At 54.8% G+C, this 26,829-nt stretch overlaps 2 protein-coding genes across 2 annotated transcripts in view; both read right to left on the bottom strand.

Annotated features, from left to right (window-relative positions):
* Positions 1 to 2,978, bottom strand: part of COL13A1 (collagen type XIII alpha 1 chain) — a 78,608-nt gene extending 75,630 nt beyond the window's left edge. The window contains exon 1 of the mRNA XM_084903703.1: positions 2,975 to 2,978. The gene's annotated coding sequence lies outside the window, so the exon portion shown is untranslated. The remainder of the gene's footprint in view (positions 1 to 2,974) is intronic.
* The window catches only part of LOC311632645 (collagen alpha-1(XIII) chain-like), a gene marked incomplete at its 3' end in the record, with an annotated part of 65,247 nt that overhangs the window by 2,131 nt on the left and 36,287 nt on the right, over positions 1 to 26,829 (bottom strand). The window contains exon 3 of the mRNA XM_084904373.1: positions 2,917 to 2,982. Coding sequence (XP_084760499.1) covers positions 2,917 to 2,982 — 66 coding nt within the window. The remainder of the gene's footprint in view (positions 1 to 2,916; positions 2,983 to 26,829) is intronic.

Below are 26,829 nucleotides of genomic sequence, written 5' to 3' on the forward strand. Positions count from 1 at the left end.
CTCTACAAGTCTCTGTAATTTCATGTACAAAATGAGGGGAGGGCCTTCATCACATTCAAGGATCACAATCAACCCAGGCTGACAGCTGGACATCATACATTTCCCTATATTCCTCCAGAGAACGAGACATCCCTTCTTCCCTCAGTCATCTGTTTCTGTCTCATGGTTCCCATAATTAAGAATTCTCTCTTGAATCTAGCGCAGGCATGGCCAACAGATGTGGGCATGAGTGTGGACCCCAATGGGTTGAATAAAAACACTATGTTAAAAAGCCTCCTAATTGATTAGCAATGTCTGCCATGGGCAGGAGGGGTTGGGCAGTGGTGGCCACACATTTTGTACCACTTAAACGATTCCTGCTGCTACCGAAAGCCATCTTCCCGTGGCTGTGTTCCCCAGGCACTGGCGGTCCTTGTGCCCACAGGAACGTGGGTCTTTTGACTGGAGTATGGAGCCATGCCAAGAGGGGTCCCTAAGACATAGCCAGGGGGCAGCAGGCAGGGATTGCGACCAGCTGCCATCTCCCTACCCCTCACCTCCGGCCAATGGCATTCTTTCTTTGCAGAAGCAGAGCACACAGGGCTAGGAGGCAAGTCCCACCCCGGCCAGCTTCCCATGTCCTCCTCATCCTGCCTGTGGTGTCAGCCCCGTTGAAAGATTCAGGACTCCTCTGTGCCAGGCTGAGAATGGGGGTGCAGCTTCTTGGGCTCCTCCCCTTCACTCACTGGCTTTTGTGGTGCCCCGGTGGGCAGGGATTACAAGGGGAGATTCAGATGCAACCCTACCATTTGTCCTGCATCACAGAGCCCACAGGAGGGACAGCGCCCTCTCTGGCTGAGAACAGAGCTCCCAGAATGCTCCGTTCCAGGTGAGGGTGGGCCCTCTGGGCGGGCAGGCAGGGACCCTCCACCCCCCCCCCCCCACTAGCTGAGCCACCTGGTGAGCCCCACTGCCTGCCTGTGGGGAGAGGTGAACGAGGAAGTCCTGGGAGTGGGGGAGATGAGGACTATTTTGGCTTTGCCCAAAAAGAAGGGAAAAAGCAGCCCAGTTCCAGCTGGTGGTCTGTCGAGGTCTCGGATGGTGGAGTTTATTTTGGAAGATGGGTGGCAGGAATCGAGCTCTGTCCTCCAAGACACGTCAGGATAAATCACCCCCTCCTTCCAGGGAGCGCCACGATTTCCTTCCCTCCCTGTACCAGGGAGGCGGGGGGCTGGGCGGCCTCGTCAGCGCAGGTGCCTGGGCTCAGCGCACTGCCCGGGACACACATGGGAGAGTAAATCACGACGTCTCACTACGGACTGGGCTGGCGCTCTCACAGGTTCAGGGCAAGAGGGGAAAAGGGATGGAAATGCCTTCTCTGCGGGAGGGCTGGGGCCGGCTGCTTTCGGGAACCTTGAGAAAGATCTGATGCCGAGGGCTGGGCCCTTTCAACTCCCGTCTCCCGCCGCCCCGGTGACCCTGGGCCTTTTGTTGGGGTATCAAGTGCTGTCCTCAAGAAGACACGCTCCTGTCCTCTGGGTCTATTGCTCCGGGGGCCGGTCTCCTTGAACGCTTCTCAGGTTCTCTGGAAACAACGACGAGGCTCCCGGCCCCGCCCGTGGCCTTCGCGACGCCAGGGGAAGGAGCCCGAGGTGCTGTCTATGGTCTGCGTCTCCCCCTCTGACTGCCCGCACTGCCCTCCCCACAGCAGCCACCACTGGCCCCCGGTGCCGGGGCTGGAACGGAGCTGCCCACGCGGCAGGCGGACACTGCGGACACCGTGTCTCTCGCCACACGGAGAGCTGCTCACCGGCCCGTTCACTGAACGGGCAGGAGGCCTCCAAGGACCGACACCGAATAGAGATGCCCTTTCTTCTGCTTGATACCCGGTGCTTCTCTGACTCCGGTTCTTGAGGGACAAAGGAGCTGGGCGGACAATGGAGCCTGCCGGCCTTTCAGATTGAAATTGGGGCCTGCTCTGGGGGCCGCTGCCGTCTGGCCCTGGAGGGTTGCAGAGGTGGGTGGAGAGCAAAATGGCGGCCCTCTCCCCTGTGTCAGCCTGCTGGAGGCGAGGCAGGCCAGTAAGCCAGGACAAGTGGAAGTGGGAACGGAGGCAGAGAGCTGGGCAAACTGGGCAAGCAATTGACGGCAGAGGCAGAAGGCCACCGCCCTAGAGAACACCTAGGCCTCAGTTGTATTTCAGCTCCAGCCCCAGAGAGAACAGCAGCAAAACCAGGTGAGCGACACCAGGACCAGCTGCAGGGACTGAGGAAGCCCTGGAGGAGCAGACCCGGAGATGGATGAATATTCTGCTGAACCCCTCCCCTGAGACCTCCCCTAAGATTCCCGCCGGTGAGAGAGATATAACCCTCAAGAAGAAGGGCCCAGTGTGAGCTCTCTCTGGGAGCAACCCCTCCCCCCCCCGCCCCCGCCCCATCCCCTTCCTCCTCTTCTTCCCCCACAGTGTGTCTCTTACTCTAAGGGTCCCCATGAGACTTGCAACCAGGGCAGCAACAGGCAGCGGCAGCTTGATCCTGGGCTCCCCCGCCTGACCCTGTCTCCAAGGTCCCCTTTGCTCTGACTTCCTAGTGAGCAGCCCTGCCTCCGCTCACTTATTTCCTGTGACATTTTTAGAGAACCAGTGCAGCCCAGCCTAGGGTCTCCTGTGGCTTCTTCTGTGCTAAGCCCTTCCTGGTTCCACGGTGCCCAGCTGTAATGCATGTACCCTCATCGTCACCTGGACTCCTGCTGTGAAATTTCTCTTGCATGAAGTCAAGAACCCAGACTCTATGGGGCTGGCCCTAGGCAGACCCACTCAGGGCCAGGTCCTCCGTCTGTAACAGAGGGGCCCTGCAGACTGCTCTGGAGGGCGTAGGGGCTCCCCTGGAAGACAGCAGGGCCAGCGGTCAGTCCCCCCGCCGCCCAGGGCCCGGTTACCAGCAGGGAGCACGGCCTTTCGGATGTGCCAGAACGGGCTGCGGCCGGGGTTACTTACAGGAGGTCCTGAAAGAGAAAGAGAATGCCGGGGTCAGTGTGGCTGGTGGACGTGTGGGGAGGGCTGCCTTAGAAGCAGCGTCCAAGAATTCTTCATGAGGGGTTTCCATCTGGTCTCGGACGTTTGTACTTTCCTGGCCCACTCTCACCATTATAATCTCTTCTCCCTTTATTTCATCTCCAAATTCTCATTATTGGATGAGAAACCCAGAGATCTGGGCCCCAGGCGCAGCCCTGCTGGGCCCTAACGTCCCGCCTCAGCTTCCAACCCCCCAAAAATGGGCTCCTTGGGAAGCACCCCAGCTCGTGTCCACAGGGCAGTGGGCCCCCAGGCCCATTGAGAAGTCAAGAGTGTGCGGGACTGTGATGATCAGCACGCGTGTCCTCTGCACGCTCCCACGAAACACAGTGGAAAAGGAGCAGGAAGCAGCAGGAGCGAAGGAGGCTTCTCCTTGGTTCCCTGCCTCCTGTCTACCCGCCTGTCCTGGTTTCTGTTCAGCTGTGAGTCAGGCGGCTGCCATCCCGGGTCACTGCCCACTAATCCTTTCTCACCGCCCATCTCTGCAATCCAGCCCCACCTCCCTCCATGCCCCTCTCCCTTCCCTTCCCTTCCCTTCCCTTCCCTTCCCTTCCCTTCCCTTCCCTTCCCTTCCCTTCTGTTTCCTTCCCCTTTCTTTCATTTTCTCTTTCTTTCTAGTTGTGTCCACTTGCCTCCCTCCCACAGGCCTCAGCAATCGCGCTATCTCTTCCTGACAATGCCCAAGAATTACACATTCAAATGTGCTGCCAAAGGGGCAGGAGGATGGGTGGGGCGGGAAGGTAGAGAAGGCATTTCTGCAGAACGTGAGTCATGAAACCCCCGGGGCCTGTGGGATTCCCAGCTGGGCTGGTGCGTCTGCCCAGCCCCTGGCGACCTGGCCCCGTTAACACAGCTGCTACTCCAGTTGCTTCTTTTATGCGCGGCCAATAAAGACTCCTTATGTTTCCCCTCGCTCCTCCCGTTCCCCAAGCGGCTTTCTTCTCTCCACCTCCATCTGCCAGCTTCTCTGTCCTGGTCCCCATCCAGGAGGAAACAGCCTCTTTGATGCGGGCCTCTATGAAGCCATCGTGTTAAAGGGAAATAAAAAAAAAATTTTTTTAAAAGGCAAGAGGTGTAGTGACTGAGCCCTGCAGGCCAGCTCGGGGGTTCAGGACAGCGGCAGGGAGAGAAGCTGAGGAGGAGGAGGGAGCATCTGGGACCCATTAGGCTGAGGGGCCGGGGAATGTCACCCAGAATCTGAAAATATCCCCAGAGCACAGCCTGCCAGCGGAGCCAGCCCAGCTGGAAGGTCCGAGCTCCGGCGGGGGGAAGTGTCCTCATGAGAAGCAGGCTGCTGACAGAGTTCCACCCACAGCAAGTTCTGGATGGCTTAGCCACATGCAGGCCAGATGCCCTGTGCCCTCCGGGCCGGACAGGGCCCTGGCCCTCAGCGCTGGCTCTGGGGAGTCCCTGGTGACGCAGCAGAGCCCGGGTGACAGCCCTGCCTGCTGTTGGCCGTCTCGCCTGCATGGGTCCCCACAGATGCAGCCGCGCAGCCCACGTGGGATTTGGCACCCTGCCGGGTCCCAGGAGAGCCATTTGCTCCGTCCCCGCCCACGTGATATAAATTCTCTGGAGGATCCCACGGGTTTTTATATCCACCACCACCATCCTCACTGCACACATCACCAAGGCCCCTACTCCGTGCCAGGCACGAGTCTAAGTGTTTTCCTTTAGGGAGAAGGTTCTATTATCCTTAGCTTGCAGATGAAGAAACTGAGGCACAGAAATGCTGAGTTACTCCCCAAGGCCCTTCACTATGAACCTCTCTCCATGCCTCTCAATCAAAGAGCAACTCAGCTCACCCTGAATTGTATGGAGCCGTTCTCTCTCCACACCTCCCCCTGCTCCTCACCCTAGACCCCACCGCCCACCCCTCTTTTCTCTCTTTTCCGGGTGGGCCGCTTTTTCTGACGCGAGGGAATCTCCAGGGCTAGCGCTCCCCCATCTGTCCTCACAGACTTCGGCAAAGGGAAAGCCCCCATTTGTCAGTTAGCTCTGCACCTGGGGAAGGAAGAGAGATGGGGCGTTCTAGAAAGGATTCTGCTCTCACAAACATTCCCCCTCACACCCCACGAACGAGACCCTGAAGGGTCCCCCTTGAACATCCTTAGCCCCTGGGGACAGTCTGACGGCTGCCCTGCCCCGCAGCTTTCATCATCCGTCCAGGTCCCGGAGCAGATGATTCACGTGACGCTGTGTTCACTGCCTCGCGGCACCAAGGCGCCTGGGGAGCCGGCGGCGTTGAGGAACCCAGCAGTGCCTTGAGGTCTCTGGTTGGTGTCCCATGCGAGTCACTTGCTCAGTAACGTGGCTGTGGACTGCCCTGTCTCCCTGGCCACGCACCGAAGGATGTAACTGTGCCAAGCATGGCCACGTCCCCATTGTACAGATGGGGAAACAGAGGCCAAGCAGGGAGGGCCATGGGTCTTCTGAACTAATCACACTGTCTCTTATGTCTGCGTAGTTGGCCCTGCAGGGGTACAGCCACACTGCTGCATCCCCGAGGGAGGAGGGCCCCGCCCCTGCCTGCTGTGGCAGGGAGAATCGTGAAGGCTGGACCAGTTCCCGGGGGCAGGAGGTAGGGGGAGTCGGGGAATAGCCTGGAGTGGGCCCCAGAGAAGGGTCCCCCACTGCTGCCCAGGGCACAGAAGTTCTGCCCGAGACCCTCCTCTGCCACCCAGCGTCTTGGTGAGGACACCTCTCCTAGAAAGCTGCAATGACTTCCTGAATGCCATGCAGGAATGGATTCCTAGGGAGGACCCGGGGGTAGTGTCTGGGCCATGGCTTTCTGCAACATTTTTGTATATTCATTCATTCTTTCATTCATTCATTCAGTGATCACCTGCCATGTCAGTTATGACTACATAGAGATGACTAAAGCACACTCATTGCCTGCTGAGGAAGGAAAACTTCATTTGTTAAGCACCGAGTATCTTCCAGGCCTGATGCTAACAGAGAGGAATAACCCACTTCCTCCGGTTGAGAAGTCAGCGGTTTCCTATGTGGGAAAGCTGGAGAGATTCCAGAGAGGAGAACTGAAACAACAAAAGGCTTCAGGGGAGAAAGGTTGGCTGTAAAAGGATTCATTCACTCAATCAGCAGTGTTTACTGAGTGCCCATTACGTGGTGGCTGCAATGCCACACATGGTCATTACAACGGGACGTTTAATCTTTACAACCACCAGGCGAGGCTGGCAGTGTCTTCTTCATATCACAGGCCTGGAAGCAGAGGCTCAGAGGGTAGGCAACCTGTCTAAGGTGGTCTCCCTGTTTCAAGTGTCAGTGTCTGGGGTTTTTCTTTCTCAGTTTAATTTCCATACAGCAGAGCCTGGATTTGAACCAGGTCTCTCTTACCCACAAGCCTGTGCTCTTCAGCTAGAGGTCATGAAGGTCATCAGGGGTGGGATGACCTTCCAGGTAAGCTCTCACTCCCTGCCCAGACCCTGGACCCAGCCTCGTCCTGGTTAGGAAAGGAAAGAGTGAGAGGGTGTGCCCAGGTTCAATGTCATATGAGCTGTGATCTGACCCTGCCTGACTGCTGGGCTCCCAGCAGATGGGGTCCTAGCTCTGACCACGCTCCTGGTGCTGCTGCCAGGCTGCTCAGAGCTGACCACCTGCCACTTGGCTCTGCCACGTGCCGGCCCGCTCACTGTGCCAGGACAATTGCTCTGAGTCCAGGGCTCTCTTTGGAGCGGGCGACTAACCATGCCTATCACACTCTATCGGCTGGAGCAGGGGTTCTCAACCTGAGGTGATTTTGCCCCCTCCACAAGGGACAGTTGGCAATAGCTGGAGGCATTTTAAAAATATATATTTTTATTAATTTCAGAGAGGAAGGGAGAGGGAGAGAGAGACAGAAACATCAATGAAGAGAGAGAATGCATTGATCAGCTGCATTCTGATCACACACTGGGGATCGAGCCCACAACCTGGGCACGTGCCCTGATCAGGAATTGAACCATGACCTCCTGGGTCATAGGTCGATGTTCAACCACTGAGCCACACTGGCCGGGCTGCAGGCTTCATAGGTGGATGGCCTGTGCCTCCTCAGGAGGGGCCTTTTTATTTTAAAGCCTTTGCTTTTGAGGACGCATTATGGGACTTGCATCCGAGTCTCTGTCTCAGCATTGCCATAAACACTAAGATTGACGGAGCACTCACCAGCCACCACCAAGAGCCACGCATACTCTACAACTCATGGACTCTTCCCAGGAGTCCTGTGAGGTAACAGCACTGTTAGTCACACCTAACGGGTTAGGAAACAGAGGCAGAGAGGTCAAACTACATGGCTGTCCGGCTAGCATCCAGGCATTCCCTGGGCCCTCAAACGATGCGTGATCTCACTGAGGAGCAACCACAACCCTGACAGGCAGGTCAGTGCTGTTACTGCTCCATTTTACAGCTGGGGCTCTTGTGGGGCAGAGGAGGTAGGTAATTTAAAAAATATATATTTTATTGATTTTCCACAGAAAGGAAGGGAGAGGGATAGAGAGCTAGAAATGTCCATGAGAGAGAAACATCGACCAGCTGCCTCCTGCACACCCCCTACAAGGGATGTGCCTGCAACCAACGTACATGCCCTTGACATAGACCGACACTCTATCCACTGAGCAAAACCGGTTTCAGCAAAGGTAGGTAATTTTCTAAGTCATCATGCAGCTGGCTGGTGGCACAGATGGCCTTTGGAATAGATGCCCCCTAAAGCTTCCCTTTTTATCCCCTTACATGGACTGCTTCAGCTGTGAAAGCAAATAAGAGTCAAGGAAACTTAGGTGGTCGGTGAGAGGGGCAGTTAGGTTGTTGAGGAAGAAAGTCTGCAGTGAGTGGTTTGAGGACGATGGCTTTAACCACAGGCTACCTTCAGATCACTCCCATCTCCTCCTCTTTCTCTGTCTTTGTCTTCTTCGTCGTGTGTGTGTGTGTGTGTGTGTGTGTGTGTGTGTGTGTTTTAATTCTCACACAAGGGTATTTTTTTCCCCATTGATTTTTAGAGAGAGTAACATAGAATAAGGGAGGGAGAGGGAGAGAGAAACATCGATGTGAGAGAGACACATTAATTGGTTGCCTCCTGTAAGGGAGCCTGGGGATTAAACCTGCAACCCGTGTATGTGCCCTTGGCTGGGAATCAAACCCAGAACCCTTCGGTGTGCAGGCCAACACTCTAACCAGTGAGCAACGCTGGCCAGGGCTCCCATCTATTTCTTAAAGAGGGTTCCCAAGCATACTCAGTGAGGGCTAATGACTAACACCATCCAGACACTGCCTGTCTGTGCAAGAACTAAAACTCACTGTCTCATTATTCCTCCCTTTACTTGGAAATAACGAAATAGAAACCTAACTTGACACGGTAGGCCTTTAAGTTATTAAATTGAGCTCTTGCCCAGAATCGTAGGTAAGAGCATGGGCTTTGGAACCAAACAGCCACAGTAAATTCCTGGCTTTCCTACTTACTAGCTGTGTGACCTTGGACAAATTGTTTAACCTCTCTGAGTTCCAGTGTCCTTTTCTATAAAGTGGGGATAATTATATATCTACCTAGTTGAATTTTGAGGAGTAAATGAGAGAACACTGGTACAGGTTTGAATACCATTCCTGGCTTAAGAGAGCATGCTCAATAACTGGTTTCTAGGACAACTCTTACGGTGATGAATTTGGAAGTGATGACGTCCTACTCCAGAAGGGTGTCATGCCTTCCTCTATTCTGACAGAAGAACGGCCAGCACAGAGAGCTCTTGCCATGTGCCATGCACCATTCTTCTTCTTCTTTTTTTAAATATATTTTATTGATTTTCTACAGAGTGGAAGAGAGAGGGATAGAGAGCTAGAAACATCGATGAGAGAGAAACATCGACCTGCTGCCTCCTGCACACCCCCTCCTGGGGATGTGCCCTCAACCAATGTACATGCCTTTGACTGGAATTGAACCCAGGACTCTTCAGTCCACAGACTCTATCCACTGAGCCAACCGGTTTTGGCCCACGCACCATTCTTAATGTTATACGGACAAGACCAAACTCAATCCCTACAGGCCTGGTGAGATGGGCCCTTTTTACAGATGGGAAAATTGAGGCACGGAGATCCTGCTGGGGGTCACAGGCTGGTGAGGGACAGGCTGACTCCAGGGTCTAGGCTGTTAGTCTCGCTGCTGCACTGCATTCAGATGAGCCCCTGAACCCCTGGAAACCATGAGAAACAAAGAGGCCGGGGGCAGGGCGAGCTGAGGTCAGCAGAGCTGGATGGCCGGGGCTGGTGCCCCTGGATGAAAAAGTGCAGATGGAGGTCACCAGCTCTGGACCGGCGGGACAAATTACGCACTTTCTTGCTTCCTTGGGCCCCTGACACTTCCAGGTGGGGGTCAGAGTCAGAAGCCCATAGTGAGGAAGTCTCGGGGGTAGGTCTTGCTGGTGGAGATTAGAGGCCACTTCTGCAGATTCAGGCCAAGGGCAAGCATTGTTCTCTGGCCTCTCATTTCCTGAACAGTCTCTGGCCAGGACAGAGGGGTAGGGCTGCCGCAGATGGGGGAGTGGGTGTGGGGCTCTGTGGGAGGCTCTCTATTCAGCTGCCCCAGTGCCATCACGGTGGAAAGCAATCAGGACCTCCCCTCTGATCTGATAAGGATCTGGAGTCTCATGTGAACTTGAATCTGCAAGAAGCAGTGAGATATCTCCCATGGAGCGTTACTTCCTGCCTGACCCCCACCCCTCACAGGGTCCTTCCCAGGAAGTCAGCAGTTGAGCAAAAGATGCTCCCTTGTCACATCCCAAAGGCACAAACAGTTCTCAGCCAAAGTCTCAGTCTGTACTCTGCCGCTCCCTAGCAACTCCGCCAGGCACTTGGCTTTGACTTATCACAACCCCGGGTACCTTGCTCACTTCTCTCCCAAGTCCCCCAAATAGTCAATTAGTTCATCCTTCTCATGTCCATGTGCAGATGCCAATTCCGTGTTTTTCTCCCTGTCTTTTCTCTCACATTGTAAGGTTTCTGTTGGGTGTGGTCATTTATCCTTTAGTCCCTACTCCCAGAGGAGTTGAGGAAGATTTAGATCACATGTGTCAAACACAAGGCCCGCGGGCCAAATCCAGCCCGCCAGGCCTTGCAATGTGGCCCGCACCACGCTGTCATCACTGCACTCCGCTGTCAGTTTATGACATTGTCAGTTTATGACTGTTCAGTAAACCATTCGGCCCGCGATTTAGGCTGGATTTTAGATTTTGGCCCCTTCTCTGATTGAGTTCGACACCCCTAATTTAGATGCTGCAAACTCCGGTGCTTCCAAGGAGCCAGGCAGGTAACATAAGCGAACGAGGCAGGTCGGATGTAGGGCGATAGGGAGTGGTAGAGACTGTGGCCAAGAGCTAAGGACTTGCTTGTGTGTTTATCACCCAGCAGCTCTAATCAAATACTGCAGGTGGGGATGAAGACCCCCTCGTGTTAGATATTGAAATATTCAAGAAAAGCCCCAAATTGGGTATTTTATGTAAAATCTTCCGATTTTCAAATGTTGTTACTAATTTAGGAAAAGGTAAAAACAAGCCCCCAAAAAAGCTACATTTGGTTCTCAAACTGCTAATTCACAATACACCACCTCTGGGGACCTTCCAGGCCGGATCTGTTCCAGTGCCACAGCCTGGAACTGCTGGCCCAGAGTGTGTGCTCAGGAAATCCCTGCTGAATACGTGGCTGAGGGTGAGGTGGGCTCACTGACGAGCCCCTAAACTCAGGCTCAGGGGAGAAACAATGCCGGGACAGCGAAAAATGAACTTGTGTTTGGGAGTTCGCCTTCACTAATTGTGGGTTGTTTGGTTATACCATCTTCAAGCGTGTTTACATCCTTTCCTTTTGCCTCCCTCCTTCCCCTGGACATGGACATGGACATGCACTGAATGAGGCCCAGTAAGGCAAGGTTATGTTGAGCTGTGACTGCGGTTAATTAATAATTAGTGAGGTACTTCATTATCCCTGGGTATCTGTTTTTTTTTTTAAAGTATACACAATTAAAATTCTATATCATGGTTAGTAATTAAGAAGTGCTAATGCTGGATCATAACACAGAGTGTTTTACTTTATAATAGCATAATCAAGTGAAAAATTTGCTTATCTCCGCCTCTCCATTAATCATGTCTCAAGCAGCTGTATGATTTGCCCACAAGGCCAAGACTAAGGTGTGCATATGTAACTGTGGGCCAGGGAGCCATAAAGAAATACATAGCCTCCCGGACAGCAGCTTAGCGACGCCACCTGGGCCCTGCTCCACACCACCTGCCCGACCAATGCCACCTGCTTGAATGGCACCACCAAGCATCACAGTGACCAGGATACCAACTACCATGTGCCAGGCAGTAGACTGGGCACTTTCTATTCACTGTTTCTAATCTTTATAACACACCTTATCAGCAAAGTATTCTAATTTACAGAAATAAACTCCAAGGCTCAATGAGGTTGAGTAGATTGTCCAAGGTCAAACCGCAAATAAATGATGGAGCTACGATTCTCACCTGGGTCCGTCAGACTGCAAAGCTCACCTTCTTTCCACACCAGCACGCTGCCCGGAGAACTGGGAGCATCATCCTTCCTTACACAAGAAGAAGTTGCACAGGACCCAAGATTCTCCAGGGAAGCCCAAATGTCAGAGCCTCACTCTCAGAACCAGACTACTCTGGGAGAGCGAATACCTGAGACACGCGCCACTACTCCTCTATCCAGACCAGTGGCAGACATAACTAATCTACTTCAGTGCCGCTTGTTGCACTTTTGGCAGCCACAACAAATCAATCAGAGCTGGCACCTCTGAGGAAACATATGTGCCATCCCTGGCCAGGGTCTTAGCACAACCACAAGGAAAAGAACGTTCAATGTGCTGAAACCGGTTTGGCTCAGTGGATAGAGTGTCAATCTGTGGACTGAAAGGTCCCAGGTTTGATTCCGGGCAAGGGCATGTACCTTGGTTGTAGGCATATCCCCAGTAGGGGGTGTGCAAGAGGCAGCTGATGGATGACTCTCCCTCATCGATGTTTCTAACTCTCTATCTCTCTCCCTTCCTCTCGGTAAAAAATCAATAAAATATATTTATTAAAAAAAAAAAAAAAGAACGTTCAATGTGAGGATGGGGAAATTCTCACCGGAGTCTGGTGGCCAGCGGAGAGATGCAGGCCACTGCCTTTTTAATGGAGAGGGGCTGAACCATGTGACGGGAGAAGGAGCAGCAGGAAAAGGAAAGAGTGACGTGAGGCTCTGTAGTTTCAACAGTGGCCCTGGGCCCGACTGGCGTGGCCAGGGTGTGACCTCATGGGGACTTGTAGGGGCTGTGAGGTCCCGAGGTGACAAGGAACTGGATACATCTGAGCTGAGAACAGGGAAAACACTTTGGACCTTCTACTTGGCTTTGCTTTTTAAAAAAGAGTTTGTCTTTCTGACATTTATTTATTGTTAAAACAGCTCTTTAAGAACATTAAAGGACATGTTGGGAAGGAAAATCACCATCCCTAATCCCCCAGCCCCCTTGCTCTCACACAACTGTTTCCATTTCTCCGCTTCCTTCTGATCCCGGGCCACACGCAAACCTACATTTGCAGAGTTGAGGCTGGCGTGCATTTGTGCAGCCTTCCAAGCGACATGGGTTAGATGGCTGTGCAATATAGCGTGGCGTCCCTGTTCGTCGGTGGCTAGATCTGGAAGTTTCCACGTTTTTTTAAAAAAATATTTTATGCTACAATGACTATCTGTGCAACGGGCACTTTTCTTTTGATAAATGACGTTCTTAGGCTGAAGAAGTGGGGCTGTTGAGTTAACTTGAAACCTCTGGCGCGGATGGTTATGACTTTTTGCACTTGTGTCTGACCTACACGAATAAACTCCTGGGAGCCCCCAGAGCTCTGTGCTTGAGCCTGGAGGCCAGGAAGGTTGCTCCAGATCACCCAGCAGAGAGGCCTCCTTGGAGAGCACTTGTGTGTCAGGATCCTCGTCCAAAGCTCCTTAGAAGCGGGGTTCAGAGGTGGGGGTGGGCGGCCCCAGACTGGGAGGGGGTGGATGCAGAGCCCACAGGAAGCGGGGCAGCAGCATCCAGAGGAGGGGGAAGCCTCTGAGCGACCCCTCCTCCAGGAATGTCCCTTCCCCACAGGAGGCCCTGCCTGACTTTTTAATTAAGAGAAGGTGCTGGCCCCCCAGGGAGACCGGGCTGTGTTATCAGGTGCTGATTCGCATGAAGTAGCTCCTGGTAGAGAAACCTCTCCTACAGCAGCTCCGCACTGAGCCTTCCACTCACCGCCCCCAGCAAGACAGCCCGAGGCGGCGCAGCGGGCGGGAGAGTGCTCCACAGAGTAAAGGCTGGGTGGTCTCCAGCTCTGGTCCCTTCTGCCTGCAGTGCCAGGAAAACACAATAAACACACGCCCAGCAGCCCCTGCCCGGACTCCGGCCTGTCCCAGCCCCAGCACAGCCCCAGCACAGCCCCAGCTCAGTTTAGTCACAGCTTCAACCCAAGTTCAGCTCCTACCCCGGCCCCAGCTCAGATTTAGCTCAGTTCCAGCCCCCATTCAGCTTCAGCCCCAACTCCAGTCCAGCCCCTGTCCCAGCTCAGATTCAGCTCAGCCCCAGCCCCAGCCTTGGCTGTGGAGAGCATACCTTGGCTTAGAACCGTGTTTGGCAAACTGCGGCTCACGAACCACATGTGGCTCTTTGGCCCTTTGAGTGTGGCTCTTCCACAAAATACCACGGCCTGGGCAAGTCATTTTGAAGAAGTGGCATTAGAAGAAGTTTAAGTTTAAAAAATTTAGCTCTCAAAAGAAATTTCAATCTTTGTACTGTTGATACTTGGCTCTGTTGATTAATGAGTTTGCTGATCACTGGCCTAGAACATCACTTCACTGCCCAGGAGGAAGGTTTGTCAGGTTAGCCCAGTCCAGCCCACTTCTCTTCTCCCCTAGCCCATGGGGGTCTCCCAGGATCCGGTGGGTATGACTACAGGCCACACTCTGCCTCACCACCAGGCCTGCCCCCAGCCCACCATTCCAGCTTGGGGTTCCTCAGGGCATCAAGGCCAGGACTCGCCCCCAGAGCTGGAGGCCTTCCTGGGCTTATACCAGCCCAGCCTTCTCACCTGGACCCATATCAGCCCAGCCCCCTCACCTGGGCCCACACCACCCAGCCCCCTCATGTGGGCCCACCCCAGCCCAGCCTCCACACCTGGACCCACCCCAGCCCAGCCTCCACACCTGGGCCCACACCTGGTAAAGTTTTAGATAGTCAGCCATCACTTTGGAGCTCTGGCTTGATGTGCCTGGCACTGTCCTAAGTTGGAGCTGGGGCCTCAGAGTTGAAAAAGACAGAGTGAGTGCTGACCTGTGACCCTGAGCAAGTAACCCTCTGAGCATCCGTGTCCTCATCCGTAAAAGGAGGCTAAAACAGCACCTATCTTAGCGGGCTGTGGTGAGAATTAAATGGGGTAATATGGGCCAAGTGTTTAAATTGGTACCTGACACATAGTAGGTGCTATGTAAATACTAGCGTTCACATTGCTATTTTTCTTTCTATTTGCAGGCAATAAACAATAAACAGAAATAAGTGAGAAAAATTCAGGCACTGATACCTGGTATGAAGAGGTTAAAATACAATGTAAACATGTAAAGAAGGGGGCTGGAATTCGGGGAAATGCAAAGATGCTTTGGCGTGGGTGGCAGAGGAAGGCCCTTCTGAGGAGAAGATGTGGGAATCAGAACCTAGAGGATGAGAAACAGCCAGTGTGAGAAGATCCCAGGGACCTCCTTCTTCTCAAGCAGCAGCAAGTGCCAAGGCCCTGAGGTAGGAACAAGCTTGGGTGTCTGGGAAACAGAAAAAAGGCCTGTGCGGTGATGTCTCACGCAGTAGCCACCAGACACTGGCATTTAAATTAAATAAGGAATTCAGTTCCTCAGTCTCGCTCACCCCATTTCAACCCACGGGAATCGCACGTGGCCCGTGGCTTCTGTAGTGCATGGCTCAGGTATAAAATATTCTCGTAGCTGAAGAAAGTTCTCCTAAGCAGCTGTGCCCTTGAGCTTTGGGATACAAGGAGGGACTGACATGAGGAAAGGCAGGAAAGGCAGGCAGGGCCAGGCCTCAAAGGATCTGGAAGGCCAGAGCCAGGAGCTTGGCACGTGTCCTAAGTGCGCTGGGGAACCTTTGGGGTGTCCAGACTTCGGCAAAGTCATTTGGCTTAGGGGGGGAAGAAACCGCCATGTGGGTCGCCTCCTTTCCGCACCGGAGGCTCCTCAGCAGGCGGCGCTGAAGGAGAGTAGACCATTCCTGAGCCTGCAGGCCTGCGGGTCCTGAAGAGTTTGCAGAAACACCTCAGAACCCCGCGGCCTGGCATTCTCCTGGGGGACACAGGCACTCCGTGAAGGCAGAGGTGAGCTCAGGTCCTGAGGCCACGGGCCCATGTGCTGGCACCGGTGGAAAGACCCCGGTGGTGGGTGCTGTGCTCTGCCCGCCAGCCTCCCCCTTCAAGGGCTGAAGGACTCAGTCCCCCAGTCGCTGAGAGTGCTGCCAGCACACTGCCTTCACTATCCCACCTCATCGGGAAGTGCCTTGAAGAGAAACGCCCGGTCCAGGGCCCCCGTGGTGGTCTGGCCCCCACGCCCAACGTGGGACAAGTCCGAGGGGCCATGTCAGCTCCGGAGCTACCTGGAGGGTGGGCGGAGGCCTTCCCTGGAGCCGCACCACAGCTCAGCGTCTCCCTCTGCCCAGTCCCTTCCCTCCCCTCACTTACTAGTAAAGTCATCTTTCCCGGGCACCCGGGCTACCTCAGTCCCTCAGCATCACACACGGCCTGTCTCAGGGATAAAGCAGTCACCAGGGTCCTGGCAGCTCGGTGGGTTAGAGCATCACCCTGATAAGCCGTGGTTGCAGGTTCCAGCCCCAGTCAGAGCACATGCAAAAAGTAACCAATGAATGCATAAGTAAGTGGAACAACAAATTGATGTCTCTCTCCTTCTCTCTCTCTCTCTCTCTCTCTCTCTCTCTCTCTCTCTCTCTCTCCCTCCCTCAAAAACAAGAAAAAAAAAAAAAACAAGTAGTCTCCATGATGACAACAGTAAGTCAAGCAATGCCCTGACCAGGGGGCAGCTTCCTCTGAGTGGTGATGGCCACCGGAAGGTCCCCAAAGGGCCCTCCAATTGCACACGCCCCCGGGGGTAAGAAATCATATTCACTGAACGTGTCCCTTTGACACAGTTTGTACATCCAGCCCCAGGCACCCTCGCTACGCCCCTGAAAGCAGGACTATAATTCTCATTCTACTGGAAGCAAAGCCCAGACTTTGAGCAAGTCCACAACGAGCCCAATTTCTCACAGCTCCCGGAGGCTGAAACTCGGGTTTGAACCCAGTTCTTGCTGACTCGGGAACCCACTCCCTTGCTCGCCTGTACTGTGCTGTGCAGCCTCAACTCACAGAATTCCAAACGCAAGGATTTCATGAGTCAGCGCACAGATTTCTTTAAGGAATGTGGACATTTGGATCTCTCTTTTGTTTGCCAAAGTGATGCTCCCCTCCCAAGGGGGCCTTCGTGGTGTAGCCACAGCTGCCTCCCAGTGTCGCCACAGTCACTCCTTTTCCAGGCTCCACAGACACCGCTTTGATGTGATAACAGCCCTGATGGAGACCAGGATGTCCACCTCAGCTATTCTCCCGACCTGTTCCTCACTGGGAGCTGGCCGGGGGACCACTGTATCTCCCAGCCACTGGAATTCAGGGAATCTGAAGTCCCCCAGGCAGATCTCAGTGGGATAAGCTTGGAAAGAGGCCAGGAACATTGTGATTTCAGCAGATGGGAATAAAACAACCATAAAAGTGTCACCTGGGCCCAGCTGGTGTGGCTCAGTGGTTGAGCATCGACCTATGAACCAGGAGGTCACGGTTCGATTCCTGGTCAGAGCATATACCTGGGTTGCAGACTTGATCCCCAGTAGAGGGTGTGTGGGAGGCAGCCGATCAGTGATTCTCATCATTGATGTTTCTCTCTCTCTTCCTCTCCCTACCTTTCTGAAATCAACAAAAACATATATATTTTGAAAAGTATCACCGAGGATGACAATGGTGACCTGCCCTGGGTCAGGAGAGGAAGACCTGTGTCCTGTGGCCAGCCCCGGAAGACCACATGAGACTGCACAGTTGGCTTCTGAAGAAACATCCCATAGGCTACCAGGTTCAGAACGTCCTGCAGGATTTGGGGCCGGCAGGGCTGGGGTCAAGATCAAAAGGAGATGTGACAGAAAAAAGAAACAGCATCCTCTCCTCTTATTGAACATAAGTAAGAATAGAAACTTGCCACCAGGGGGAACGATCCCGGGACCCTCCCCAGTGACAGAGCGGAGACTGCTGAGCTGGGTCTGCCTGTGGGCCTCTGAGTGGGGTGGAGGGGATGAGGAGCGGGGCATTGCTGCCTGGGGCTTCGGGAGCAAGCATCGAGAAGAAACACTGGGGTGGGGCTTTCGGACAGGAGGCTATGCCTTCACCCCAATCAGCCCCCTCTGACAGCTCCCCTTCTCCACACGGTCACAGCAGTGTGGACATTTGTGCGACCAGGGCTGCCACGCCCAGCAGGCACTGCTCTTGTGACATGTGACATGTCCCCGTGGGATTTCCTGCTATGACCACTGTCCCCCATCACCGACAGCCCCTTAACCCCCCTGTCTGCCTAAGCCAGTGGTCGGCAAACAGAGCCAGACGTCAACAGGACAACGATTGAAATTTCTTTGGAGAGCCACATTTATTTTAAACTTAAACGTCTTCTAACGCCACTTCTTCAAAGTAGACTCGCCCAGGCCGAGGTATTTTGTGGAAGAGCCACACTCAAGGGGCCAAAGAGCCGCATGAGGCTCGCGAGCCACAGTTTGCCAACCACAGGCCTAAGCTATTCAGACAGTTCATTTCCGTTCCCCCTTCAGATCAGATGGACTGGAATTGCCTTAATAATCTTACCAAAAACAGAGAAAATTATCAAAATCATTTTTTAAAGATGTCTTACACGTGTAAAAGATTCTTAACTCACAAAGAACAGGCTTCTGGTCCTAAACCGATGGAGAGGCCCCATTCTCTGGTCACTGCCCCCCACCCCCACCCCTTCAGATCCGGTCCCCATTTCCTCCAGTGGCCTCCCCACCGCCGCTGTGACTTAGAACTCACTGGGCCTAGACATCTCCCCTCTAGGAGCAGAGACAAGCTGGGACGGGAAGGAGAGCGGAGCCAGGGCCCAAGAAGGCTGTGCTTCCTGCCCCTTCTAAGCACCCTGGGTCTTAGGAGCCCTTTATTCCTGTGGGGCAGAATCCAGCCCTCTGGCCTTGATTCTCTCTCATCCTGCAGGGAGAGGCCAGTCCCAGCCCTCTGACCTTGATGGGAAGTACCTATTGAACTTTCTTTAAGTTTCTTGGCTGGTTTTGTGGGGCCTGCCCGATTGCTTTTTTGGGGTCACAGATGGGGAGGGTAAAGAGAGAGTGATGAAGTCCCCGCCCCCACCCCTCCCTCTTTGGCGGGAGGCCCCTGTCCCTCCCTCCCAGGGCTCCTAATCCCCGCGAACGCCTGTCCTCACAGGCTGAGACGCTGCAGAGCCAGAGGTTTATACACAGACCCGTAATTTATTGGGAGGCTTAGGGCCAGGATGAGTCTGGGCCACATTCTCTTCTGTCCTGGCTCTTCTCACCTGGGCTGGAAGCAGGGAGGGGAGGAGGAAAGGGAGAGAGATGAGGGGAGGGCATGGAGGAAGGGGCAAGCATGTGCGGAGGAGGGTCTGCTCTGTGCCTGATCCCGTAGGAGGTGTTTTCGTGGCGACTTCATTGGACAGACCGCAGCAGGTCCCTTGTGCTGACTAACGTGTGCATGTGTGTGACAGTGTGGACACGTGTGTTTCAGAGATAGAGCAGTACAGAGGCCTGGGTCCCAACTCCAGCCCCGGCTTTTATGGGGTGGCCTTAAAGACACAGACACACACTTCTTCACTTGCTGGAGTTTCTCATCTGTGAAATGGGGATGAGAATGTCTACTTCCGGGGTTCTAGAGGAGCTGGAACAAAGCCTAGGCAGGGTGCCGGGAACAGTGTGAGACACACAATAGCTGTGGCTGTTGTGAGAAGGAGGAGGAGAGGGAGAACACGAGGGGGGAGACATAGAGAAGATGAGACAATGGGAGAGGAGGGGGGAGGAGTGAGCAAGAGAACTCGCCTGCCTGCTTCCACTTGGGGCGTGACCCCTCTAGCTTTCTAGCGGCCCCCACCAAGGGAGCCCCAGCTCGGGGTGATGGAGACAAACCGGAGGGTTCCGGGCAGCAGAGCTGCCGCTGATGCAAAGCCCAAATGCCTGCACCCTGGCTTCCGCCAGCAGCCCCGGCACAGAGGCCGGATCTCCAGGGATTTGGACCCTCCTGGGGCTCTTTGCTGAGAATTAAAAAAAAAAAAAAGCACCCTGTGTCTTTAAGGAGGCGCCTGCTGGGAGCCCAGGAGGGAGGAAGGTTAAGATGATTAGCTGGTGCTAACAAATTTAGGATGTGGAAGAAGTCTTTTCTTGGCTGTCCATCAAAGGAAGGATTGAATGTCCCTGAGCTTGGAGAGAGCAGAAGGAGGGAGGAGAGGGCTGGGGGCGGGGAGCAGGAGGGTGTTCTGCGGGTACCAGCTGAGCCTTCTCCCTGGACAGGCCCTTCCCGGGCACAGGGGGGGAGGGGAGGGGATGAGGGGTGGTGCGGGAGTCAGGCAGGCTTGCAGGGCCTGTGGCTGTCTGTCCTGACTCTGGCCTCCCCATCAGCCTGTCTGTCTGTCGTCGCCCCTCCCCCACCACCCCAACCCCAGCTCAGGTTATGTCCAAGCAGCTGGGCTGAAAAGTGATCCTGGAGGAAGAAGGCCCTTCCTGTTGATTAGGAACAGGGACACACTCTCCCCCAATCCCCTCCAGCCCAACCAGACCCCCACCTCCGCCAAGCTCCCATGTCCCGGGGCCACCTCCTGCCCCCGTCCCCGAGGGCTGAGCCACTCTCCAGCCAGGCTTCCCCTGGAACCGAGGGCAACAGCCATGGCCTCCCAGGGAGATCACACACACCACTTGCAAACGCCTTCATAAAAGGTTATTTCCGGCACGGGCTGGAGGGAGGGGGGCATGGGAACGGCGCCATGCCCAGGAATGGTTCATTCAGAACTGCGGGCACTGGCTCCGGGCCAGGCCCTGTGCCAGGCACTGCGGAAACAGACAGCAGGGCCCTGCCCCGGGCCCTGCCCCCAGAAATGGTTCCAGTTGGGGAAAGAGCAAAGAACACAATGATGCTAAACCGTATGGCCGTGGTTTTCAGAACTCAGTGGGCAACAGCATGACTTGGAAGTCTTGTCTGAATGCAGATTTCTAGGCTGCACCCTTGGCGATTCTGACGCTGCGGGTCTGGTACAGGGACTAGACGTCCGCACGTTTAAGCAGAGAGGATTCTGGTGCCGGTGGTTGTCAGAGTTGTTTTGGAGGAAGGCTGAAATGTTGGGAGTAGGGGTAGTGCAAGCAGGGGCTTAGGGGTGGGAGAAGGTTTCCAGAGGAAGTGACCTGAAGGTGATTTCTTTTCTTTCTTTTCTTTTTTTTAAAATATATTTTTAGTGCTTTCAGAGAAGAAGGGAGAGGGAGAGAGAAATAGAACCATCAATGATGAGAGGGAGTCATTGATCGGCTGCCTCTGACACGCCCCACACGGGGGATTGAGCCCGTCACCTGGGCATGTGCCCTGACCGGGAATTGAACTGTGACCTTCGTGTTTATAGGTTGATGTTCAACCACTGCACCATGCTGGCCGGGCTGAAGCTGATTTCTGCTGGGGAGGGGACAGCAGACTGAGGGAGAGGAACAAGAAAAAGGCCAGGATGAGCAAGAAGTGAGGACTTGGGAGTGAGCATTCAGGAGGTGTTTAATGTCTCTGGTAAGGGAAGTCTTGATTTGGTTTCTAGTTTTGAAAGGCCTTCTAGCTGCACAGTGGAGAACGGGTGGAGGGGACGGACTGGAGGGAGGGGCAGCCATGAGGCGGCTGTGGCAAGATGAGGGCTGACCGGAGTAAGACAGGCGGGAGGTGGGGAGGCGGGGCAGACATGGGATATGCTAAGGAGGCTGAGTCTGCAGGACATGGTGCCTGGTGGACTGAGGAGAGAGGGAGGGGTAGGACGCAATGATGATTCTCAAGTTTCTGGTCTTGGTAGTGCGTGGAGGGCTGCGTCTTCCCGAGGCTGGGATAGGAGAGAGAGGAGTTGGTCCCAGAGGAAAGGGGGCATTTACTCGGACCCAGTCCCTGGCAGCTCCTAGTTGAGTCATGGGCCATCCTAGTAGAGATCAGCAGCAGGCAACGGAACTGGACCATCTGGAGCCCAGGGACGGAAAGTGGGCTGAAGATGCAGGTTTGGGAGATGGTAGGAAAGCCATGTGTGTGGCTTTCAAGTTTTTCTACTATTAGAATCCCAACTGGAACCACAGAAACAAAACCCTCCAGGAAACACCAGTTCCCTTACTCCATGCAGTGCACTGGGTATTTTGTACTTCATTTTTCTTATTTGATTTCATTTAATTTAAAAAAACTGCTGGTCACAGCCCACTAAATTGATTTCACTGGCAGGTTTTGACCTGCCATTTGAGAAAAACTGATCTCCATGGAAATGGAAGTTGTTGGCCTGAATAAGGTTCCTAGGGAGAGGGTTTATGATGCCACGGTAGGTTCCCCAGCACGGAGAGGCCCGGTGGGAGATGAGAAGGCAGCCAAGGCCCCTGGAAAGGAAGGAACCAGAAACCTAGGAGAGAGAGAGAGAGAGCGAGAGTCTTGGAAGAGAGGAGACATTTTGGAGAACAAAGGGGATTAGCAGAGAAAGGCCACGTGGCATGAGGTGTGAAGAGCACCAGGACCAAAGGAGCCCAGACCCTGGATCAGACTCAGGAAAGATCTACACAGGAAGTGGCCTCAGAGGGACTCTGGGACATGCTGCAGGTAGGGAAACTGAGTCCTGAAGAAGGTCGGGGACTTGCCCAAGGAGACCTGCGGCCCTCTTTTCCTATCTCAGCCCCCTCACCCTGGCCTGTGAGGGCTGCTAGCCCACCCCTCTGTTACCCCATCTCCACAGAACACTCGCGGCCTCTCGGGGTCTTGAGAGACGTGTTTCCTCATCCTCGCTCATGCTGGAGATCTGCTTGGAGCTGAGTAGACATGGATGCTGAGGATCAAGGGCCTTTGTTACCTCCACTGAGTCATGATATGCTGAGGGCCTACTATGTGCCAGGCACTATGCTGGGCCTAGACCTAGGGGTTCCCAACCTAGCCTGGGGTGGGGTTGGAGCCAGTTCCCCTTGAATGGGAGGGTCCACTAAGACCTGAAGAATGCGTAGGAGAAAGCTCAGCCACGAGGCAGAACAGACTGTCAGGAGCCTGGGAGGAAGTTTTACCCCTCACTTTCCACATTCTCTGGGATTGAGTGGGCTATTATCCTGGGTATTTATTTATTTATTTATTTATAATAGTTTTTATTGATTTCAGAGAGAGGAAGGGAGAGGGAGAGAGAGGTAGAAGAATCAATGATGAGAGAGAATGATTCATCGGCTGCCTCCTGCACACTCTATTAGGCATCGAGCCCGCAACCTGGGCATATACCTTGACCAGGATGGAGCCGTGACCTCCTGATTCATAAGTCGATGCTCAACCACTGAGCCACGCCGGCCAGGCAGATCTACTTTCTTAGGGATTCCCAGAATGGAGCCCAGGCCTCCAGAACCAAAGGACTACAGACAGTAAATCAACCCAGAAGGTGATGCCCAATTCCATCCACCTTCCTAGCGCTGCTGTCCCTGAGAGTCTGAACACCCCTCCCTTCAGTTTGTTCACCGGCATCTGCACTTCGTAGATTCAAGCATCCGTTAAGGCAGGCAAAGCTTGTAAGGCTTGGTTGGCCATGACCTCCCTGACCATCAGTTGAATCCTCTGGCAGTTCGTGCACGTGTCTGATCTGCTGAGACCCAGGGGCCCGTCGCCTCAGTGACAATGGACAGTGAGCAGTGGGCGGTGGACGGTGGAGGAGATAAACCCACCATTTCTTTGCAGGAGGCTTTTGGTCACAGCCCTGCAGCTGGAGAACATAAACAATGGACTCTCACTGCGTTTCTGCAGCCCAGCCACGGGGAGGATCGGACCTTGTGTGGTCCAGCTCATACAGGTGCAGACCCAGGAACGTAAAGGCCCCTGCTCTGGTGTAAATGCTGCTGCCCAACCGCTGCTGGGCCCCCCTGTCTGGAACCCTCGCACAGGAGGGCCCAACGGGCTTGTCCCAGAGCTGCTTCCTCTCCCCGCTGAGGGAATAAACCCTGAGCGAAGCAGACACTGCGGCCTGGCCCACACTGCGGTCCGTATCTGGGCAGCCACAGCCTGTCCTGACTGCAGGAGGCAGGTGGGAAGACGACGATGGTCTCATGGGGAGCCAGCATTCACAGTGGGGATGATGTTAGTGCCCAGGTAAGCACAGGCTGCTGAGGCAGGGAGTGGGGCTGGGAAGCCATTCCGAGAGACGCAGCCCTGAGTGGGTAGCTACAGGATACGGACATCGCGTGGTGTCTGAGTGTGGGCTGGTTCTGGTTCCTGCTACTGACAGCAGCCAGGGAGCTTCTCATGGCACCAATCTGACCCAGGCAGGGCTCTGCTTAGTGCCCTTTGGTGGCTCCCCATTGCTTTCCAGGTAAAGAACAAAACCTTACCATGGTCTATCTACAACAGTGGTCAGCAAACCGCAGCTCGCGAGCCACATTCAGCTCTTTGGCCCCTTGCGTGTTCTAACGCCACTTCTTCAAAATAGACTTGCCCAGGCCGAAAACCGACTTCTGCTCATGGGCCACGAAGTTTCAATCGCACTGTGGTATTTTGTGGAAGAGCCACACTCAAGAGCCGCATGTGGCTCATGAGCCACGGTTTGCCGACCACCTGGTCTACAAAGCCCCATGTTCCTGCTAACCTTCTGAACCTGTTCCCCTCCCACCCTCTCCCCTATGCTCCCAGCTCGGGCCACACTGTTCTTCCTTCTGTCCCTCATGCCTGCCGCATGTCTTTCCACCTCCGAGTCCTCGTACGTGCTGTTCCTCCCTCTTTGCCGGGTCAGTTTCCACTTCTCAAGGATAACTCCCCCAGGGGAGCCTTCCTGGACCTCCCTGGCCCTCGTGATTTTTTTCTTCTAGCTTTTCATGGGATTCTGTGTCTATTTCCCTTTGGTAGGGCTGGTCACCATTGCAATTTACACTTGCTGGTATGATTGATGGCGCTCCCCTCCCTCGCTCTGAGGGCACGCCCAGCACCTAGCAGAGGCCTGCTCAGAGTGAGTGCTCAATAGGACAAGTGGGATGCAGATATAAGAGAGTAAATAAAAGGATGCTATTGTGATTGTGTGCGAGGCAATTCTCTGGGCCTGGTGCCTTCAATGGTGATTTGTAGAGTGTCTTCTCCACGCCACATGCTGGGGAGGGTGCAGAGCTGGCTGAGTAGAGGGGAGATAGGCGTGCGAAGAAGTCATGATAGCATGGGATCAGGTGATGCTGGGGGCACAAGCCGGCTCTGAAGAAGCATGGAGCAGAGGCATTCGGTGGGGATGGCCTGGGGCTGGGAGGACTTCCCTGAGATGGCAACGTAAGCCCCCTCCGACGGGTGAGCGAGAGTTAACAGGCCGAGATGGAGAGAGGGCGTCCTGGCGGAGGGCAGAGCAGGGCAGGGGCAGCAGGGAGGAACTCTTAGGCGGCTGAGCTACTGCGAGGCCAGGAGCTGTGCCGGGGAGAGGAAGAGAAGGCCAGATGGGCCCAGTTGGACTTCACTGTGAAGACGCCAGCGCCACTGTGGGGTTTCAGGCAGAGGGCGGCAGGGGCCTGTCCCCCTGGGTCAGAGGAGAGACGGGGCCCCTCCAGCTCAGGCGCCTGAGGCATGAAGCCCACGGGACCGAGGGACAGGGGCCGGGGTAGGAAGGTCCCAGGCTCTGTTGCCAGCAGGAGCCTCACGGGACTGGTTTCCTTCCTGACGTCAACTTAAAGGTCACACCGATCCCAGGTTTGCTTGCAGGAGCCACGTAGGGCTCGCATTTTATCCCCTTTGGGATCCGGTGACATTCCCAGGCCAGACCCCCTCGTGGGGTGACCAGCCCTGAGCCCCAGAGGCGCTGTACGAAGCAGGACTTCCTTTAATCTGTCCTGAACTTACCTCGCTCAAGGTTCAGAGCGGGGGCATCATCCTAGGATTTCGGAGGAGCGAGTGGAGACGGAATGCACCCGGCGCTGCCGCCACCGCGGGAAGGGGAACTCAGGACATCCTGGACTCCGGGGGGCGGGGGGGCCGGGGCCGCTACATCTCATCAGCTCCCCCCCGCCCGGCCGTATTCCCACCGCAGCAGCACAGACAGGCTGTCCCTTCCGCCCCCCACACCCCAGTCCCTCTGTGTGCCCGACCAGGCGAGGCAAGAGCTGAGGCGCAAGAAGTGAAACTAGGCCACTCAGTGGACCGCTCCCTGGAGCACACAGAGGCCACAGCTGGGGTGTGTGTAAGTGACATGCAAATGACAGGACTCCTAAGTCACCGGCTCCTTCAGTGCCGCTGACCGTCCCTCCTGCCTCTGCTTCCAGGCCTGGCCTCCTCCCGCCAGGAAGCTGCCCCCGCCAGCACCTCGGGGGGGCGGAGGGGGGGGGGGGAAGCCATTCCACAGCTCCAGCCCCTTCAGAGCCCCGACCAGGCCAGGGCTCCCGTTAAAACGCTCCCAGTCCTGCTTGGCTTCCCTCCGCCTCCCGCCCCCACAGCAGTCCATCAACAAGGCCTGCCAGCGGCACTTCCGCACATGCCCCGAGCCTGTCACCATCGCCTCTCACCTGGACACTCCCACTGCCCCTCTGCCCCCCACCCACCCCACAGCCCATTCTCAGCCGCACCAAGAGGAGTGTGAAAGGTAATCTGAGCATGCGGCTTTCCCGCCTAGAACCCTCCGGTAGCCTCCTGGTTCCCTGAGGGCAACGTTACAAACCCCACAGGCCAGAGCCATGGGAGGCGCCACAGAGCTGGCCCAGGACCGCTCTCCTCTCTCCCGTCCCCTCATTCCGTCAGGCCACTTGGACCTCCTTTCTCTTCTTTTTTCTTTTTCTTTTCTTTTTAAAAAAATATATTTTATTAATTTTTTACATAGAGGAAGGGATAGAGAGTTAGAAACATCAATGAGAGAAACATAGATCAGCTGCCTCCTGCACACTCCCTACTGGGGATGTGCCCGCAACCAAGGTACATGCCCCAGACCGGAATCGAACCTAGGACCTTCAGTCTGTAGGCCGACGCTCTATCCACTGAGCCAAACCGGTCAGGGCCTCCTTTCTCTTCTTCATGCTCGTTTCCACCTGAGGGCCTTTGCACCCTCTTGCTGACTGGAGTGCTCATTCTCTATCCTCTGTTTTAATTATTTAATTGTATTTAATAGACACTTCATAGTGCTTTCTGGTTTGCCAGGCCTAACTCTTCACGCTGTAAATAATTTGTTAACTGTGCGTGGTTGGCTCACTCGGTGAGGCTGCCATGGCCCCATTTTACAGATGCGGGAGATGCAGCCCGGAGAGGCGGGGCCCTCAGGGTGCTGGAGAGCTGGGCTCCCCACCATCTCCCAGGGCAGTTCCTAAGCCTCCAGGAAGGCCTGTATCCAGCTGAGCTCCGTGCCCTGGGCAACCACATCTTACCTATTGGATAGGTTCTTAGAACTCTGGTGATACAACAGATTACAAAACCAGCTGAAGCTCAGAGAGGGTAAGCCGCTTG

This window comes from Pipistrellus hanaki, assembly GCF_964339955.1.
Source record: "Pipistrellus hanaki genome assembly, chromosome: 14".
In the NCBI taxonomy this organism is placed as follows: Eukaryota; Metazoa; Chordata; class Mammalia; order Chiroptera; family Vespertilionidae; genus Pipistrellus; species Pipistrellus hanaki.